General features: G+C 43.1%; 1 protein-coding gene across 6 annotated transcripts in view; it reads right to left on the bottom strand.

Moving 5' to 3' along the window:
- The window catches only part of ptprdb (protein tyrosine phosphatase receptor type Db), a 151,325-nt gene that overhangs the window by 19,562 nt on the left and 118,402 nt on the right, over positions 1 to 13,361 (bottom strand). For 2 of the 6 annotated variants that reach the window (XM_044345560.1, XM_044345562.1), the window contains 19 exons: positions 13,233 to 13,342; positions 12,585 to 12,782; positions 12,104 to 12,229; positions 11,820 to 11,967; positions 11,581 to 11,726; positions 11,267 to 11,411; positions 10,151 to 10,453; positions 8,803 to 8,996; positions 8,557 to 8,583; positions 7,801 to 7,918; positions 6,857 to 7,444; positions 6,340 to 6,434; positions 5,769 to 6,025; positions 4,543 to 4,636; positions 3,715 to 3,939; positions 3,472 to 3,632; positions 2,464 to 2,475; positions 1,770 to 1,882; positions 907 to 1,004 (listed from right to left, as the gene is read on the bottom strand). In XM_044345560.1, coding sequence (XP_044201495.1) covers positions 907 to 1,004; positions 1,770 to 1,882; positions 2,464 to 2,475; positions 3,472 to 3,632; positions 3,715 to 3,939; positions 4,543 to 4,636; positions 5,769 to 6,025; positions 6,340 to 6,434; positions 6,857 to 7,444; positions 7,801 to 7,918; positions 8,557 to 8,583; positions 8,803 to 8,996; positions 10,151 to 10,453; positions 11,267 to 11,411; positions 11,581 to 11,726; positions 11,820 to 11,967; positions 12,104 to 12,229; positions 12,585 to 12,782; positions 13,233 to 13,342 — 3,158 coding nt within the window. The other 4 variants (XM_044345563.1, XM_044345565.1, XM_044345566.1 and 1 more) reach the window with 4 other exon arrangements.

Raw genomic sequence — 13,361 nt, 5'->3', positions numbered from 1 at the left:
TAAGGGTTCAGTACCGAACAAAGCACACAGTCATGCAGAGAGAATGTGAGGCTCAACAGAGTGGTTCCAACTCACACCACAATTACATACGGCTTCTCCCTCACTGTCTCTTCCACCCTCCTTTATCCTCTCTACCATTGCTTTTCTCCCTCAAACATCATCGCTCTGTTTTTCTACTCTTTTCATAATGCGTCCTTGTCTTCCTCTGTATACGGATCTCTGTTACACGCAATTTGTCTCTCTCTCGTGGTAGCCAATTAGAGCTTTATGTCTCCTTCTTCACCCAGAGGCCGTCGGTCTAAACAGATTTTTTTTATGAGTAAAAGAAAACATTTTGACTCCTTTAATAGCTCTCTGTGGAGCTCATTGTAATGCTAGAGCTACACAGACAGCATGTTGGGAAATATTTAGTTCAGGCAAATTGTTATCTCCAAGCAGTTGCCTTTTTTTTTTGTTCCACATTAACTGTGCTGCAAGTTGAAGGAAACTAATCAAGAAGCGTCTTTTTTTTTTTTTTGCTTTCTGTATCTCTTGGTGAGTCTGCAGTCTCTTTATGTCTATCTCTGTTTCTCCACCAGAGCGTAGAAATTAGGGCTTGATAACCATCTGGCTGTAAGCAAACTCTCTTTGAGCTTGCAATTTCAATTTCCCTCTTATATTTGTATAGATGATAACATGACAGTAGAAAGAGGAAAATATGCTTTATCTTGTATCGTTCTATGAAGACGAATCAAAATGTAACTTGACTGTAGACGATGTGAGGCGCAATCTACAGAGCTTGTCATTGAAACTGAGCAAAAAAAAAAAAAAATGACGAGTCAACGATAAACATGTGTGAGACTGTATCAAAACCAGATTAATTTCTCAAGTTAAAGATTTTCAGGGACAGATAATCAGCATTCCTACCTCGTACTCTTGAGAGAACTTGAGATTGTCGTTCGCCTTGAGGCGCTCAATGTGATCTGCCAGCTCGGAGATGGGGACGGGCGGGTGACTCGCCATGCCTGCCGAGCACAGAAATAGAAAAAGAGGCCGTTTCGATACGTATACGATTAAAGTCTTTTGGAGGAAAATGTTAAGAGTTAGGATTCTCAGAGGAGGTGTTGTTTAGTGTTCTGTCCATGGTCAGTGGAGGAAGCAAATGGAAGTGTTTTTTTTGTTAAGTGACCATTTTCTCTCCAGGCAGACGGAAAGAACAATGTGCGTGTTCTGAAAGTTACTGAGGCACAATAACATGTCCTCAGAGTATATGCACACTGCTGGTGAAGATAAAAAAAGACTATGACACAGGCGGTTAAAAATTTAGCATGAAAAAAAAAAATTAGATTTTTTTAAAGAAGTGTTCCAGAGGCATTTTGATGAAATGTTGTCAATTCAAGCAGCTTCATCCTACGTGGAATGGAAGGTTAGTGAGCATGAAAATGGAAAAGAAAGATGAGAAGAAAGAAAAAGAATGACGAAAGAGAAAGAGAAGAAGATCTATGGCAGACTGAGACCGACTAACTTGACAGACGGCGATAACCGCGGTACACTGATACACGGTAGGCTGTAAAGGAAACAACAACGAGGTTAATCTTATCAATACAAACACAGCTGATACTAATAGGAAATCATCCGCCCGACTACACATGGTGTGTGTGTGTGTGTGTGTGTGTGTGTGTGTGTGTGTGTGTGTGTGTGAGTGTGTGTGTGTGTGTGTGTGTGTGTGTGTGTGTGTGTGTGTGTGTGTGTGTGTGTGTGTGTGTGAGTGTTCAGTGTGTCCAGCGTACCTGGAGTCTGGAAGTTGATTCTGCGTAGCTCCACGGGATCAGTGGGATGGTGTGACGACATGGCTTTGCTGCAGGGAAAACTGCCCTTCCTGCCCTCTGCTTCAGCCCTTTTCCTGGCACAACACACCAGCACACACCGATTAAATACACCTCAACCTGGCGTACCAATCGCTGCATGGAAAAAAAAGCTAAATCCAGACTAATGCGAGTGTTAAATTTCCGAGAAAATCCACATGAAATCGCTCCTTGGGCATTTACAGGCATAGTTGTAATTCCCTGAAAATTTTTGTTTTAAATTCTGCCAGAGCTTCGGTTGACTGCTGATTTAATATTGCAGCTTTTTACATGTTAATGACTGGCTCATTGTCTGAATGGTGGTGGGTGTCTGCTCACAGGAGTTCAAAGTGACATATATTCTCAGATTTTCAATGCGTTTTGACTTTTTTTGTTCCCTACTCTGAATATTTACATTCTTCTTTTGTGCCCACGTCTTTATCCAGTAAATTGGATAAACTGAACAACTTTCAGTGCTCAATTGATCCAGTACTCTGTAGGTTACCCTGCAATCATCAAATAAACATCAGAGCATCCTAAGTCTAATGGGATCTATTATCTAACGCATTATTGCTAAAGGCTTTTCAAAGAAAATGCCCCTGCAGGACAGAGGAGATGGTAATAGGTAGAGATTGTTTACCTGTCAGGTTTGCTGGATCCAGACAGAGAGAAGAGCAGATAAAGGGACAGACAAGGATGAATAACATTAGTGTCCAATAAAAAAAACATCAGGGACTTAAGCAATGCTGAATTCATCATTCTGTTTCCTCTTTCTGGGACATTTATTACTATGTTAGATGTGTAAAACAGCACCTCCTGTAGGCACAAAGATAAACGGCGACTGTAGAGCAAAACGACAAAAACGAATCCTGTTACTATGTGACATCTAGCACAAAATAACATACTGGAAAAATGCCACCAAATGCTCCCCAAACTACAAGAAGGACATTAATGGCTGAAGATGACCACAGGTTACTCTCCAGGGTTTATGAACTTGAGATTATTACCATCACGGTTAATAATTTTGCGACGCCACATCAGTCACAGCACTTATTCATGTGCATTAAACACAGCTCTAGCCAGGAGAGCAGATGATTATCATGAATAATGCTAATTTGTGATAATGTTATCTAAGCCTCCATCCGTTGTGTTAGCTAAGTTTTCTCCCTGTACATAGATTTACTAACAGATTACAGAGAACACACATTTCAATTTCTGTGAGAAGTTGTGAGCTAAACTCAGCCGTGATTAAGATAACAGACGAACAGATTGGGATGTTAATTGTCTCCCCTAAAGCAGTGCAGAAGAGCAATAAATATAACTTAATGTTAGTTTCCTGTATGCTCCAATAAATAATGGAGACACATAATGAACCAACTGGGCTTTTACTAAAACTCAGCTGCGCTCTGAGTAAAAGACAAAAGCTTTTGGATTTAGTAACAAGTTTAGATGTAATTATATAATAGTCCAGATTGCTAATACAATGAATTATAAACTGTGTTTACCTATCTGAGAGATGAATGACTAACTCATCTAAAGCAGCACCGACATGTTTTTTATGATCTTGCTCTATCAAAGCTGCCTTTAAATGATTTTTCTTTTCTCATATTCATAAAAACTCAGAATCTTTCACCCCTTCTCTCCTTACCTCTTGAAGAGGAGAATGGCAATCACAATGCAGACGATGAAGATGACAGCCAGTACAGGCCCGACCACCCACAGCAGCCCCTCCTCCTCGTCAACGATTGGCTGAGGATCCACATCCGATGAGGTCACGGGGTCAGAATAAGGGCTGGTGGCGAACATGGTCTGGAGGAAAACATTTATTCGTTACACATTCACACTCAGACACTCAGAAACTGCTTTTTGGATGTTTTGTGTTTTTACTCACGTTCTCAGAGAGGTCGAGCAGCGCCAGCACAAAGAACACGTATTCCTGTCCGTTCTGGAGCGGACGGTTACGGAAGTCTCCGTAGTTACGCCCGTCGCCGAGCGTGAACTCCAGGGGGAGGGTTTTAAAGTGAGCGGTCACATAAGCCCTGGGATCTGATTGGCCAGCCTGTCTGCGGATGCGGAGGGCGCGACTGACGCTGGTCCGGTTGATCTCTTTCAGGAGCTGAAATGGAAGAAAATGGAGGAAGGATGGACGGAGATAAACACGGAGGACAGAGTAAAAGAAATTACAAACGAAGGTAGAACAGAGTTTGACAGAAAAAGATGAAAAAGGGTAAAAAAGGGGGAAGAACAGAACACAACAATTATTTATAATGTTCAGCAGTTCAAACGTGTAACATCAAAGGCCCAAAGTCTTCATCATCAACTGAATTGCTGCCACGTTTATCCACTGAGACAGTGGGCACCATAAAAACTCAATTGAAACTAATCTCATACACATGAATGTGCTTTCAGAACAGTGTAATGAGGTGATGAAGTCTGTAGAAAAAGGCAGAAAGTGGAATTATGGGAAATGACACGTGAAAGTATTCTTCAGATAGAGGATGGGCCTCGTCGTCCACTTCACATAATAACATACACGAAGAACTTTTCTATGTTTATGTGACCTGAAGATATTTACATTGTTTATTATTATCAGCACCAATCAGGCCAACACCTCCTCATCATCATCACTCTAACGAGCATCACCTTAAACATCAGTATTATCTTATAAAAAGCTATTTATTAGCTATTTGCTATCATCACCTGTCTGCTGCATTCTCACCTCATCCAGGTTCATCTGGTCAGGCTCCTCCCACGGATTCAGGAACTTTCCTCCTCGCTGCTTCTTCAGTGGTACGACCACCACGTAGTAACCCCTGAAACACAGCATTGAAACACAGCATTGAAACACAGCATTGAAACACAGCATTGAAACACAGCATTGAAACACAGCATTGAAACACAGCGTGCACTGGGTTTAGACTTACAGAAACATCAACTATTAACTAGACATTTTTTCATCATTTCAGCCTCTGGAGAAAGTAACATTGCTGCTGTGACATTGTTCCATTAACACAGTATATTGCTGCAGCAGCTGTGACACTGTGGCTGTAAATCAAAACCGTGTGGTGGTTTTTGGTAGAGAAGGCCTCGTCTGAATGTGAGAAGAAAAACAAAAACATCATTGGAGTCGAGGAGTTTTTCAGTAGCAGTCAGACCAGAAGCACCCGCACTAAAATCATCCATGTGTCCCCCAGTAGATGAGTCACTCCACTGCTCCACGCTCACACTTTAACATACACTATGCTGAGATACAGTAGAGAGAAGCTCTGAAGCTCAAATAGCAAGCAAGATAAAAAAGCTTGAATCTGAGAGGACAGTAGCAGATAAGTTCATCAAAGTAGAAATCTCTAAAGAGCAAATCAAGTTTTAAAATTGCTGATTGTGTGTTTTATTATTATCACTAAATTCAACATCCAGCTGGTCACAAGTTACTATTTCGGATGAAGCTGAGACAGACTCGTGTCTGTAGACGCTAAAAGGACAAAATGCTGTTTGGGACTCAAAAACCCAAAGTGACAAGAAGAAAGTACAGGAAAAGGTTTTCTTGGAGGATGTGAGTAGCACTGGAGTGATTCATACTGTGCTTTACAGATGAATACTAACGACTGCATCCACTCGGCATCTATATTTGTTCTTGGTTACAAAAAGCAGATGAGATTATGAGCTTTGTGCTTTCATTTGGCCTAGTGTGGGAGTTCTCAGACTTGCTTTGCTGCCAATTCTGAGACAGAGAAATCCCTCCTGATAGACCAATAAATGAAAAGCAGCAGCAAGAGGAAAGACTGAAATTACCTCACAGGGTCTGTAGAAACAATTCATTTGACAAGAACTGAACTGGAGCAAATTCTGCACAGGTTACCATTAAGACACCCACATCTATTCATTAAAATTAACAAAGTCTTCAACATTATTACAAAAACCCGTCACTCTAATTTTCCTCAGTACCTGACTTTAGCTGTGGTCTGCACAGACGGCAGCTGCACAGTCACCATGCCGTCAGCGTTAGTCTTTCCCACCACGGTGGGTTTGGTTTTCAGGATGTCTGGGGCGGTGGTGGCGGTGACACGGTGCTGCAGGCCCCCGGCGCTGTTGGCCCGGTTAGTGAGCAGAAAGGAGTACTGGGTGTCAGGCTCCAAGCCGGTGATCAGCTTCTGAGTCTGCTTCCCGTCCACCTCCACAGACTGGCCCTTCCCATACAGAATCTGAACATGGGGGGGTGGGTCACATTGTTTCAGAGTTGAATTGCACATATGGGCTGAAACCCAGAATACAGCACAGCAGTCAGGCTTTTATTTACTTCAACAAAGGGGAAGCAGACATATTTGAGACAGGCTATTATTAAAGATGAGCCATTATTTTTGATTTCCCCTGTTTCATAGAAGCCTCTTTAAGGGGCATAAAGAGCCTTAAACACTAATACAGATACTTCAGGATGTGCTTTTATTTGTTCTGCGCCACTTGCTGCTATTTGAGATCTGACTATACTTTTAATACGGTAACAAGTAAATCTACTTACAGTGAAAGGCTGGGCGGGGTTCTTGTCTCGGATCTCCCAGGACAGCAGAACAGAGTTCTTCATCGCAGCCTTTACTCTGAAGTTGGTGGCAAAAACTAAAGTGCAAAACAGAAAAAAGAAAGAAAACAAACAAATAAATGTGAATTTGATTCCACAGTCTCAACTGGTCTCTCTACTGAATCAAAGGTAATGGCCTTACCTGTGTCTCATTCTCTAGTACCAGTCTCAAGCTAGCTATCTGCTCTGATCAACACACAGTCAGTGTGACTGGACAGAGATACTCGCCCAAGACCCAAGACTCTTACCTTGCTTTGAGAAAAGGACGTTGGGTCTAAGACTACAGTGACAAGACAACGAAAAATGACACTTAGGATGTTGTCACCAGTTGTGTGTCTGAGTGTGTGTGTGCATGTGGGAGTTAGTGTGCATGATATATGCACAAATGTGCTGTATGGAAGTGCATCTTGCATCCTGAGTAATGAAGATGGCTTTGTTAGAAAGTGAGCGTGAGTCCTACCTTGGTCCAGCCGCTGCGTCCTAAACTGGACACTGGGGCTGTACGGCCCGGGGCCGACAGCTGTGAACGCGCACACCCTGACATCATACACAGTATCGGCACTCAGAGCCTCCAACAAAACACTCGACCCTGGAGCGGGCACCACAACTTCCGAAGCATTTCCTCGACTGTTTATATCTTTGTACAGCACTGAGTACTTCACGATTTTCCCATTTTGCTCAATTAGTGGGACTGATTTCCATGCCAGCCGGAGGGAGCTGGCAGAAGCCTCCTCTGAGATAATATTTTCTGGGTATCCACTTGGGGCATCTTCTGGAGTCGTCACCTCCTTCACCGCCTCCTCTCCATAGCCCATCTTATTACGGGAAGAGAGTCTGAATACGTAGTTGGCTCCCTTGTGGATGTCCTGGGCGGTGTAGCGGTTCTCCTTGGTGGGGAACTCCACCACCGTAAAGGGAAGGACATCGACGCGGCCGAAGGTGAGGCGGTAACCCAGAAGTGGGGTGGGTGGGTTGGGAGGCGGGTACCACTGAAGCACAGCTGTGCCTGAATCAGTTGCACTCACCATCAGTTTGGGCTTCTCAGGCACTAGAAAGAGAGATATAGTGAAAGCAGGAGAGAGAGAGAGAGAGAGAGAGAGAGAGAGAGAGAGGTGAAAAGAAAATGATAATTAGAAGATAATTGCAAAGCACATTATTCATAACCTCAAGCAAAACTGCAAAATATGATTAATATGGCAGCAAGTGACTGGCTTCTAACTGGCATAGCAAGGTGTGGCAGAGTGAGACATAAAGCACTTCAGTGATTTAATAGCCTCTAATGATCATTAGTGACGCTAGTAGTCTCAAAGATCATTACTGCTTATGTGAGTGTGTGTGTGTGTGTTATTGTAGTCCTATGTTGTTTTTCTGTATGTTTCTATTAACGGATGTCTTTTTACTTACACGGTAGGGCGGTGCAGACAGAAACAGCTTTGCTACGAGCACCATCGCCCTTGGCGGTGTAAGCCCCTACTGATACAGAGTAGGAAGTGTCTGCCTTCAGATCTCCAAGAACTACCTCCTGCAGAAAAACACAAAGCATGGTCAACTGCAAAGCTCTGCAAAGGCAACTACTGTCTATGTGCCCTTAAGGCAATGAGTAAGGCTTTAGTTTCATCAAAAAGTCTGGGAGCAGTCATAAAGGAGCAGCTCCACTGATCTGGGACTCTTCAACTACACATTCTTACTCAGGTTTTTCTACACTTACAGTCATTTTCTCAGAAAAAATCATTTTAAAGTTATTTTTTTCTTCTTTCATTGTTCACCTGGCTCCTGCTCTGGGACGTGTAAATCAAACTACATCAAATGATCTCATTAAAGTTCAAAATGTGGTTCATCATCTAAACACAGCATAATATTTCCTTCATTTCCTGGACTGTGGAAAGCATAAATAATCACAGTATTTTATCAATACCTACAAATAACTCATATCATCAGTTATCGGTGTGTTTTTCAGGGTCTTTTATTAAAAATCCTGGAGAACGCACTATGCAGAGATGAAAAAAGCACCTCCTGCTGGGTTTTAAGCCCTCACTGAGGTCCTGGGAGATTTTAAAGCTACAATCTCATAAATATGACTCATCTACTCTCCATGCTTTGTTATTATTATTATTATTATTATTATTATTAAATAAACAGCTTAAAGACAGGTCTACTCACATATTCAGTCGAATCATCATATTCCCACTGAACGATGGAACGGTAAAGAGAAAAAGGAGACAAACACACAATTGTTAATATTTTGGTTGTGATTTGAAAAGCTTCACTAGTATGATCCATCTTTTATCATCAGAGGTAACAGACAGGTTTAGATAGATGGGGCCTTTATTTGTATTGAAACTGATTCAAAGTGTTTTATAAAACGTTGCTTGTGGTTTTATTGATCATCAGGTGTGGTGTTGTTACCTGTGAGTCCTCTATGAGGATGTCCTTGATGAAGGGTTGACCCTGAGGCTCGCCGTAGTTCATCCTCACATAGTGGACTTGGTAGCCTCGGATCTGACCGTGCTGCCGTTCGGGTGCCGGTGCTCGCCATTTCACCCTAATGGCCGAGGCGTTCACAGTCTCCGCCTCCACCCCTCGCGGAGGACCGCTTGGAACTAAAAATGCATTTTGGGATAGAGGTCAAGGGTCACAGATGATGGGCACTCAAACCTCTCAAGTCAAGGCCTTCACTTTAAGTGAAAGTTTATTAAGTTTATTTATTATTTTTTTTCAATAAAAAATTGATAAGTTTCAGGGGCAGATAAAAAACTACTCAAAAGTTGAAAAATGTAAAAATACAACTCTCCAAAAAATCTAAAACTTCTCTGATGTCTGGGAAAAAAGTCAAAATAGTAAAAAATGAGAGTGCTTGAGGAAAAACATGGAGGAAAAAAGCAGTGGAGGATAAGAAGCAAATGTAGAGAAAGATAAGAATGGCAGATAGAAAAGGATTTGTTGCCAGGGGCTGATAAACAGTGGCAGGCAGTCAAAAAGAAAATACTGTTATCAAGAAAAACCTCTCTGGTGCTGCCAAGAACTACACTTCTCCCAAAAAGAAAAGAAAAAATAAAAAAACCTCCAGCCACCTCTTGCTATCTGACTGACCCACACATAAGCACTCAGCTGGAGTTCTCAGCGGGAGAATAGAATATAAAGTATTAATATATCACATATCGATCTAGACACAACAAATTACAGTGATAGAAGTTGTCTTAAAGATATTCAGATAGTTGTCTGGGAGGTGGAGAGGAGGTGGAAGGCCGAGGTGAGGAAAGGCTGAGGTACAGCTACAGCCAGAGGGTTTGTCTTGGTATTGTTAGTGAGGGATACTGTTATTCTAAGACAGGGAAATCCCAACCATCCCTTATCCCAAAAAAATAGGGGATTTAAGAAGAAAGGGAAAAATGCGGAAAAAAAGAGGCTGGTAAAAAAGTGGATAAAACGGCTGCTGGAGAAAAAAGGGGTTGTGTTGACAAGAGAAAGCAGCGGTGAGGGAATAGCAGGAGGAGTTTTCCGGTTCTGGTGGTTTTGAAGGAACAAAGGAGAGGTTTTCAAAACTGGAGGGTTTGACAGCGGCTCTTAAATGCTTCATCCGTTTAGCTTGCAGCTCAAGGATAGACAAAATGCCTTTACTGGCCAGTGGAAGAAACTCTCTGTGAGTTTAGGGTGCTTTGAGCTCATTAGTAGTATGTTAGTGAGATAGGAGGTGGGCATTGTTAGTGGGGCGGATCATCCTAAGACAGGCATTGAGGTTTGTTTGGGAACATACCATCTTCCTCAGTGCGGATAAGCAGCTGTAAACTTTCCGGTCCGTCTCCGGCTTCCGTCTGCGCCCGGACCGTTATGCCATACTCAGTCCATTTCTCTAGGTTTTCCAAGAGATACGGAGAGCTTTCCGGATGAATTCCATCAATTCTTTTGGACGTTTTGTTGCCCTCGGTGGTGGAGTACTGGATGGAGTATCCTGTAATGATGCCGTTCTGAAACTCCAGAGGAGGTGGTGCCCAACTTACCAGGATGCTGGTAGAACTGGGACTGGTGCACGTGATGTCCTGGGGAGGTGCTGAAGGAACTGATCGGCCAGTTTTGAGGAAGTACAGTAGGGATTGTTTGGGTAAATGTAATTTGGTCATGTGTGCGAGTTGTTATTGGTGGGTGGAGAGGTGAGGAAGTGAGGTTTGCCGTGGAGGAATGGGGATGAGATTGAGCAGACGAGAGACAGAGAACAAAAGACAAAGAAACATAAAATGAAAACAAAACACTGGAGAACAGAAGCTCTTCAAAAGAATGACCCTCTGACTATAGAGCAAGATGACTGAACAAAGATACTGAATGATGGGTGTCAACGTCTGTTTGATAGAAATGTTTGATTCATGAAAACGAGTGAATGACTTAAAAGAGATGCAACACAAAAACACTGACTAGAGCTTAAACACACAAACATACCTGCCCATAACTTACTTGTCCTTACAGCCTAGCCAAGCCTGAGCGCTTGATCCATGATGGAGTTCTCACCTCTACCTATAAACCTCTGCCTTCTTACCTTGTTCTTATTGAATCTCTTACAGACCTCAGATTGATAGAACAACAACTGCAATATTTTTAGTTTGCTGCCAATCATGGAAATCACAGTTTAGTTATTTGGTGTTGAAATATCCAATCTGAGGTCATTTAAAGTCTGAATTAATGACGGCCCCTTTGTGACAATGCAAAAAAGACAAATGTTATCAAATACTGTTGTTTTACTGTTTTTGTGTCTATTCTCATTTTTGCATTGTCCAAACTGAAACCCGTTTCTCTCTCGCTCTCTCTTTCGCAAATGCGCACACATTCACGCACACACACACACACATTCATACGCAGCAGTGCGTGCAGTTGGACCTACGCGTCTGTGGCGTGTCGATGGACACTTCGTTGGTATATGCACCAATTCCATGTTTGCTCCTGGCAGCCAGCTGGAAGGTGTAGGTGGAGAAAGGCTTCAGGTTCTTCAACAGGTAGGAAGTGGTCGGCTCAAAGCTCACTTTCTTCTGAGGGGACATGAAGACAACATGTGAGAAGGCACATAAAAAGCTCAGACTACAGTTTCCTGCATGACATTATGAAAAAAGTTTATGGATAAAGTTTGGCTGCTGATATTAATCTGTATCTGAGTGAATCCTCTCAGCTCTCGCCTTCTGTCCCTTCTTTCATTCTTACCTCCTCTGTTTCGTCAGCTCGTCGGTAAACCAGCTCATATCCTGTGATCTGGTTGTCGGGGCCGCCCTGGGGTGGGGCCACCCAGGACAACAGGATACTGGTCTCAGACTTGGCCTCACCCTTAAATTCTGAAGGTTGGGATGGAACTACAGAGTTGAGGACGAACAGGATAAGTCAGAACAAGGTAAGATATTTGCTTTCCAGAAGCTGACATCCTTCCTTCACCTGCTGTGTCTTACCTCCAGTCTTGGCTATGATCTGCAGGTCCTGGGACAGAGGACCGTCTCCTACGGAGGTGAAGGCCAACACTCTGATATAATAAGTCTTGTTGGGAGTCAAACCCTGGATGGTGATGAAGTTGGCGCTGCGCACCATCTGCTTCTCCCACTGCACAACACAAATACACAACGCAATGCATGAATGCATGTAGACACACAGACGCACACTCATTAGTCATCTCATTAGTTATCAGTCACCTGTGATCAATAAAAAGCAGATTAAGCAAAACCATGCAGGTACAAACCTGGTTGACTGGCAGCGTGTTGTCTGAGGTGTAGTAGACTCTGTAGCCCACAACCTGTCCGTTAGGTTCCTCCGGCTCGTCCCAGTGGATGATTGCTGTCGTGGTGCTCAGCATACGACCTCTGACCTGCAGGGCAGACACGTAGAACTTATGATGCACTGAGATAAGATTGGATGTAATTTCACTGGAGTAAGCTTTGATGAATCTGGGCTTGAGGAAAGTAGATTTACTTCATTGAGAACTAGCAGCAACTTGGAGACTAGTTTTTGAAAACACTCTGCTATGTCAGAGTAACATGAATCATCTTGTAGAAGGATCAAGGTTCAGGTAAAGGTATTTTAAAAGAACTATCACAACAATTAACGTCAACGTCAAGCATCCTTTAATACCCCATTTTTCCTTTCAGGCCTACATAAAAGATATAAATTCACTGTAAAACCTTTTTATAACTTGGCTCAACCCTTCAAGGCTTCAGCCTGACCTGTCGGGGGGGTGAGGAGGGGGCCTGCTCGGCCGTGCGAGCCTCAACCACCTCGCTGGAGGGGCCCTGGCCAATGGTGTTAACAGCTGCCACCCGGAAGTCATAGTGGGAGTAAGGGCTGAGGCCGCCCACGCTGTAGCGCGTCGTGGCGATGCCATCAATCTCTTTATAGGGGTCCTCAGAGCCTTTGGCACGGTGCTGGAGGAAGCAAGAGAGGAAGAATGTACAGATTTAAGGCTGCATTAGTCAACTCTGTAGAGAAGCAGCTCTATAGCAGCTCTATACACACTGGCACACAGAAAAATAACCATGATTTACACCAAAATATACACCACATATCTAATGTAAGCTTCCTGTGTTCTGTGAATGGAGCATTCAGTCACTGCTGTTAAAGCAGCTTGTGTTTCAGAGAGAACTCAGAAGACACCAGATTTCATTTAAGCAATTTGGTGAGTTTATTGCTATCAAGAGAGACAGGAAGTCCTTTTCTTTTGCAGCCCTACTTACTGATTTAGGCTCTTCATAAGATTTTATGTTTATATAAAAATCCAGCGCAGCTTTAGCCGTCTTATGTTCTGTATCTCAGAAACCTGCGTGCCCGTGTGGTTACACTGGTACTAAATGTGTGCTTGTGAGTCTGTCACTCACCTGTATGATATAGTAGGAGACAGGTTCGGGGTTCCCAGAGTCCCAGGTGAGAGTGATGCTTGTTGCAGTTCTCTCCGTCACCACAGGGGTGCCAGGAGCCTTCGGAAGAGCTGAAGGAGAAACAATAAT

This window comes from Thunnus albacares, chromosome 3 (assembly GCF_914725855.1).
Source record: "Thunnus albacares chromosome 3, fThuAlb1.1, whole genome shotgun sequence".
Taxonomy (NCBI): domain Eukaryota; kingdom Metazoa; phylum Chordata; class Actinopteri; order Scombriformes; family Scombridae; genus Thunnus; species Thunnus albacares.
Note: the sequence above shows the minus strand (reverse complement) of the source record. Positions and strands in the feature narration are given on the sequence as shown.